General features: G+C 36.9%; 1 protein-coding gene across 2 annotated transcripts in view; it reads left to right on the forward strand.

The window, feature by feature from the left end:
• Positions 1 to 5547, forward strand: part of LOC307270211 (NACHT, LRR and PYD domains-containing protein 3-like) — a 307417-nt gene extending 301870 nt beyond the window's left edge. For both annotated transcript variants that reach the window (XM_080053379.1, XM_080053381.1), the window contains 2 exons: positions 2342 to 2388; positions 2485 to 5547. In XM_080053379.1, the coding sequence (XP_079909505.1) occupies positions 2342 to 2388; positions 2485 to 3023 (586 nt within the window). In that variant the 3' untranslated portion in view covers positions 3024 to 5547. The remainder of the gene's footprint in view (positions 1 to 2341; positions 2389 to 2484) is intronic.
• Positions 5548 to 7578: the final 2031 nt, after the last annotated feature.

Genomic DNA, 7578 nt, shown 5'->3' on the forward strand with positions numbered 1-7578 from the left:
TGTTCAGTATTAAAACCATCATTTGGATTTTCAAATAATAAAAATACTAATTTTAAATGTACATATCCACCTTCTGTCATTTATCTTTCTGTTCATACAACAATATACAGAGAAAATTTTAATTTTTCGGGCATATTTTGAATGGTAAAATTAATCGTGATTAATCCACAGAATCCTGTGATTAATCTGATTAAAAAATGTAATCGTTTGACAGCCCTAAAAAAAACAGATTTTAAATGTATATCTGCATTCTGTCATTTATCTTTCCGTTTCTACAATAAAGAGAAAATTCAAATTTTATTTATTTCGAATGGTAAAATTAATCATGATTAATCGTGATTAATTTGATTTAAAATGTTAATCGTTTGACAGCCCTAGTAAATATAGAACATCAAACTTTACAAATAGAAATGTATAAGATATAGCTATACGGATTATATAAATATATAATCCATTAAAACAAATCATAGTAGGGGAAAGTGGGGTGAGTTGTTCAACTTTTTACTCAAAGTGATTTTAAAGTGAGGCCTTGACAGTTATGTCTCCAACTCAAATATGTACATATATTTCAGGATGTTGTGCATCCCTGGCAATAAAAACTTTGGATCTGGAATAAACTGTTTAAGAAATATAGCTTTCGGAAAAAAAGTTGTCTTGTCGCACAAATCACCCCACGTAAGTCACCATCATCATCTTTCTGGCCATCTGAACTCTCATCAGTGGTGTCGTTAAGTGGAATTGAGATGTCACTCTCTTCTGAGCTACTGTAGACAATCACTTTCTTTTGGTGACCAGCGTATACAGCCATGCCACTGGCACAACTCTCAGAAATGTACTTTGCACTAGTTGCTCCGTGCTTGTGGAACCAACTGCCACCTGACAAATGTGATTCCCCTACATTTCTGCCTTTAAATCAAGGCTCAAAACCCATATGTACACCCTGGTGTTTCCTCCCCATTAACTATCTTACCTCTGCACTACTATCTGTGTTTATGTGGATGTATGGGCTTTACGTCTTTTATTTTGGTTATTGTTATTGTACCTTCATTGTTTACCTACTGAATGCACTATGTACAGCACTTTGGACAGTGCAAACTGTCATAAATGTGCTTTTCTAAATACATTTTACTTACTTACTTACTTATAACTCATCCAGGCCCTTGCGCACAAATCACCCCATCCCCAGAATTTTGGATAATAGGCATGATGCAGCAATTTAGGGTTGACATTGTGCTAACTATATAGACTCAAAGTGTAGCATACCAAAGCACTAAAACATGTGTCAAATGTTTTCAAACGTGTCTATAATTGTTCAGACACAATAATCAAAAAACCTTGATCATGGAAATTTTACTTTGAAAGGAAAAACACAGTTTTTTGAGCTTAAATGTGCTTATATCTTATTCCTTGTGTCTCCCTTCTTTACAGGATGAGTCAAATGGATGGCTCTTCTTAAATATGTGGTCACATTTCCAATTTCTTCCACGGTTTTCTAGAAACAAGGGGTTTTGCAACTTCCTAAATGCACAACTCACCCCACTTTCCCCTATATATGTATGGATTGTAAATATAAAATATAGGAAGTACATTTAATACATATTAATTATTGAGCTGTGGAAAAGGGGATTAAATAAGTGTTCTACTCGATTCACCTTTTTTTTTTTTAACCTTTATTTATACAGGTAAATCCCATTGAGACCGAAGACTCTTTTGCAAGGGAGACCTGTTTTCCTTTCCCACGTTACCATTCACACACAAATTCATACACCGCTAGCAGGCTAACTATCGACATTCACACGAGTCAACGTGGGTGAAGTGTCTTGCCCAAGGACACAACAACTATGACACAGGTGGCAGGGCGGGGATCGAACCTCCAACCCTTTGATCATCAGCCGACCCGCTCTACCAACTGAGACACAGTCGCCTCCATGAGATGAAAACGTCTCAAAGCTCTCTATTGCTGTTTATAGTAGACTGGTAGTTAAACATCACAGACATCAACATGTCTTTGCCACATGGCTGTAGCTGTTATGCTAGCCACATGGACGTAGCTGTTATGCTAGCTATTGGTTGTAGCTGTTATGCTAGCCACATGGTCGTAGCTGTTATGCTAGCCACATGGCTGTAGCTGTTATGCTAGCCACATGGTCGTAGCTGTTATGCTAGCCACATGGTCGTAGCTGTTATGCTAGCTATTGGTTGTAGCTGTTATGCTAGCCACATGGTCGTAGCTGTTATGCTAGCTATTGGTTGTAGCTGTTATGCTAGCTATGCTATGGTTTGGGCTGTAAGGACCCAATGTACATGCTGGTCTGACCCCCCCCCCCCTCTCTCCTTTCAGGGTGGAGCCTGCTGGAGTCCAATGGCTGACACCAGGTCTGAGGAAGTGTAAGTGTCTTTATAATGTTCATAATCATCAAACTGTCAATGAACAGATGATGGATTAATAACTGCTGCTGTGTTGTGTCTTTTTCTCTCCATCAGATTCCTGTGAACTCACACTGGACACAAACACAGCATACAGAGAGCTCAAAGTGTCTGACAACAACAGGAAGGTGACACGTGTGGAGGAGGTGCAGCCATATCCTGATCATCCAGAGAGATTTGACCGCTACTGTCAGCTGCTGTGTAGTAATGGTCTGACTGGTCGCCGTTACTGGGAGGTCGAGAGGAGCGGAGAGGTTGTTGTATCAGTGAGTTACAGAGGAATCAGGAGGAAAGGAGGCAGTAGAGACTGTTTGTTTGGACTGAATGATCAGTCCTGGAGTCTGAGCTGCTATGATGGTGAAGGTGGTTACTTTGTCCGTCACAATAGCAATAGCAGATCCACACACATCTCCTCCTCTGTCTCTCACAGAGTAGCAGTGTATGTGGACTGTCCTGCTGGCTCTCTGTCCTTCTACAGAGTCTCCTCTGACTCACTGATCCACATCCACACTTTCAACACCACATTCACTGAACCTCTGTACCCTGGGTTTGGGTTTGATGACCCTGGTTCCTCAGTGTCTCTGTGTCGTCTGTAGGAGGGAGAGTCTGAACAGGATCACAGCTAATTGTGCTGTAGGCAAATGTTGTATCTTTCTGCGTACCCACAACACGCACGCACGCACACACGCACACACAACATGGAGGATCTTTGTTAACGACTGTGTCACCTCCTCCGGCTCTAGTTTTCTGTTAAACTCTGAGTTAGACAGACAGACAGACAGACAGACAGACAGACAGACAGACAGACAGACAGACAGACAGGAAGGAGCTGTTTGAAGTGTACAACATTTGATTTGATTTGATTTGGTTTATTTCAGACATATTTCAGACATCAACATACAAAAAAACAAAAAACAAAATGAAAAGCATGGAAATACAATAAACAAAAATTATGTTTTTACAAAAAAAACAATAAAAACAAAAACAAATTATCTGTGTTGTTGAAATATGCCTGAAAAGGAGCAGGAAGAAGTATACACTTATTTAATCCTACCCCTTTTCCTTAAAAAAAATATAAAAAATCAAAATATTTATTAAATTAAAAAAAATTAAAATGAAATAAAAATAATAATTATATTCGCTTCTCTTATCTATATATTCTCTATACTATTGGCGATACTATATTTGCCATTTACATACAACTTAATATACTATACATTTTTTATATTTTATATATTTATACAATGCATATATCTATATTTATATTTATAAACAATCAATATATCCATATCTACATACATATCTATACAATCAGTATATATATATCCATATATTTATAATTTCCTTCTTACTTCACACCCTCATCCCTGTACCTTATGAAAATCATTGCTTTGAACCTTTTTTTAAACTGGATCATGTTTGGACATTGCTTTAGCTCCGTGCTCATACCATTCCACAGTTTCACACCCCCAATTGAGATGCAATGACATTTTAAAGTCATGCGTACCGCCAGTGTCTTAAAGTTTAACTGTTGCCTCAAATTGTAACCCCCCTCTCGGTCAAAAAAAAGTTTTTGTATGTTACCTGGTAGCAGTTTATTTCTAGCTTTGAACATGATTTGTGCAACTTGATATTCAACCAGGTCATTGAACTTTATGATACGGGAATGTAAAAAGAGGAGGTTGGTGTGATCATAATATCCAGCTTTATTGATTATATTATTCTTATGGCTCGTTTTTTTATTGTGACTAATGGTAGCAGTGAGCTTTTGTAAGTGGTCCCCCAGACCTCCACACGGTAATTTAAATAAGGTAAGATCATTGAGCAGTTAAGAATATGCAATTTTGATTTTTGTGATCCAATATATGCTTTGCTTTACCCAGGACTGAGATGCTTCGTGACAGTTTAGATTTAACATGTTTTATGTGAGGTTTCCAGCATAGCTTGTGGTCTATTGTCACACCCAGGAATTTATTTACATACACTCTTTCAATATTAACACCATCTATCTTGACATTTACATCACTATTTAAATTACAATTTCCAAACAACATGATTTTTGTTTTGCTTAAATTCAATGATAATTTATTATTGTCAAACCATCTTTTTAATTTGCTCATTTCAGATGTAATTAATTCCAGAAGCTGCTGCAAGTCCTTTCCCGTACAAAAAATATTAGTGTCATCTGCAAATAACACAAATTGTAAAATATTTGATGTTTTGCATATATCATTTATGTAGAGAATAAAAATAATTGGCCCTAACACTGACCCCTGGGGGACCCCACAAGCAATGTCCAAACAAGATGACATATGTTCACCCATCTTCACAAACTGTTGCCTGTTCTGTAGATAGCTCCTCAGCCAGTTCAATACAACCCCCCTGATACCATACCGTTCTAATTTATCAATTAATATATCATGATTTATGGTATCAAATGCTTTTTTGAGATCAATAAAAACACCAGCTGCATATTTCTTTTGGTCCAGGGAATTTGTAATCTTTTCAATTAGCTCAATGACTGCTAATGAAGTGGATCGGTTGGGTCTGAATCCGTATTGGCTGTCAGTTAGTAAATTGTGTTTATTGATGAATTTGTTAAGTCTAGCAGCGAAAACTTTTTCTAAGATTTTTGAGAATTGAGGAAGCAGTGAAATAGGCCTGTAGTTTGTGAAGTGGTGTTTGTCTCCAGTTTTGTACAGCGGTATGACTTTTGCAATTTTCATTTTTCTTGGGAATTTACCAGTTTTAAATTATAAATTACAGATGTGCGTTAATGGCTTCGAAATTCCGTGAATTACATCTTTGACTATTCTCATATCAATGTCACTATAGTCAACAGAAGTTTTATTTTTGCATTTATTGACAATTTCTATAATTTCACTCTCTTCCACTGCTGTTAGAAACATTGATTTTGGATTAATGTCTATGAAATCATTAATCCTGTCATCAGATCTCACAGGAACAGGTATTTTTTCAGCCAGTATTGGTCCAACATTAACAAAATATTGGTTGAAGCCATTTACTGCATCATCCATATTATCAATAGTCATATCATTTTCAATAAACTCATGCGGATAATTAACTTGTCTAGAACCATTTCCAAGACATGAAATGACTCAGTGATCTGTTATTGTCTAATTGTATTGTTTTGGATTTAAAACATTCACTTTAGACCAATAAGTAAATAAAAGATTATTTCCCACCAGAATTAAATGTATCCCAACATTTTGTGAAGAATTCAGCTAATCGCAGAAAACTAGTATGGGGATGTGTGTGTGTGTGTGTGTGTGTGTGTGTGTGTGTGTGTGTGTGTATACAGGTGATAAACAAAGCGGACGTTTACCTGTGGATTTATCGGGAGTGTGTGTGCTGTTTAACGGGAGATATCCTTGATCGGAGGTGTTAGCCAAAAAAATGCTGCTAGCCGCTGTTGTGTTCTGAGCCTCTGATTTTCAAACTGCGCTCGCTCCCGCCCCCTGGTTTAAACCGTCTCGTTCTACGCGCTCTAAGCCAATCAGAGCGCCGCGTTCAAAAACAAACGGGCTCCTGTTGACCAATGAGAGAGCGGGGATTTGAGGGAGCGGCGATTTGATTGGTTAAACGGAAAGAAACGAAACCAGACGAACAATATTTAATGTGACGTCATGAAGTACTTTTTCCGTTTTCCTTTTTTAATCATTTTGATTTTATCATTATTTTATTTTTTAAATACTTTATTTTGGGATTTCTTTTTAAAGAAACACAAACACACAACTGAAAAAGTGAACAAACAAACATAAATAATAATAAATAAAGAGATTCTGATTCCGATTTGATTGGTAAACGGAAAGTAACGAAACCGGCCGAACAATATTTAATGTGACGTCACGTTACGAACAATTGAAAAACTTTTTTTTTCCTTTTTTAAAAAAAAATCATTTTGATTTTATCACTGGAAAATATTTTTTATTTTTTAAATACTTTATTTTGGGATTTTTTTTTAAAGGAACACAAACTGAAAAAGTGAACGCACAAAAAAAGACAAAATAAAATAAACAACTAACATGAAGAGTCCAATAAATCAAGTAGCCTCTCTGGGAATAATGATAGATTCTAAGCTCACTTTCAAAACACAAGTTAAAAAAGTCCTAAACAAAATCAAATTCAACTTATCAAATTTCAGATACATCAGGAATAATTTAACTACGGAGGCCTCAAGGTTGTTCCTTCATGCTGATTTTCTCACATATTAATTACTGTCTTACCCAGTGTTGGGAAAGTTCTTTTTCTACGTGAACTAGTTCAAAGTTCAGTTCACACACTTTAACATGAACTAGTTCAGCTCATAGTTCATAATTCAAAATTCTGAACTAGGTTCACAGTTCAAAAATTAACTAGTTCATAGTTCTTTTTTTTTTTAAATAAGTCATAAATAATTGCCACATTCCATATAGAACCACAGACATAAATTATTTCAATAACATTCAGTCCACACTAGAAGCCAGCTGCAGCTTTTACCCCTTTTAACCAAATGATTTACAAAAACTAATAAAACAAATGATTTGCCAACTTTTGTATGTACAAAAGTGTGTGAACCCTGAGCTGCATTGCTTAAATCGAGCAGGTTAACACAATCAGATGGGCCAAACTGAGTGATGAAATGGACCAATGTAATGAGAGATCTTTAGGGAAGAAATTGGGCGGCACTAGATAAAACAGAGATCAAACCAGGTCAGTTTAGGCTCACCAAAGTGAACCCATACAGATCAGACATGCTGAAAGGGAAAGACAATCTCAGAGGATCTCAGGAAGAGAGTTGTGATTTGTCTAGGGAGAAAGAGAGAGGGAGAGAGGGAGAGAGAGAGGGAGAGAGAGGGAGAGAGAGAGGGGAGGGAGAGAGAGAGGGAGGGAGAGGGAGAGAGGGAGAGAGAGAGGGGAGGGAGAGAGAGAGGGAGAGAGAGAGAGAGAGAGAGAGAGAGAGAGAGAGAGAGAGAGAGAGAGAGAGAGAGAGGGAGAGAGCTATAAATTAATTTAATAAAAGTTTGAGTTCCATTGGTAGCCTGGAAAATCCAGACCTGCTGCTGGCAAATTAAATGTGCTGCGCCTGTTGGTCTGGACACATTGAAGCTCATTAAATATGTCATCAATCTTAAACCTGTTCTTCATGCT

The sequence above is a fragment of the Ammodytes marinus genome (genome assembly GCF_949987685.1).
Source record: "Ammodytes marinus genome assembly, chromosome: 25".
In the NCBI taxonomy this organism is placed as follows: domain Eukaryota; kingdom Metazoa; phylum Chordata; class Actinopteri; order Uranoscopiformes; family Ammodytidae; genus Ammodytes; species Ammodytes marinus.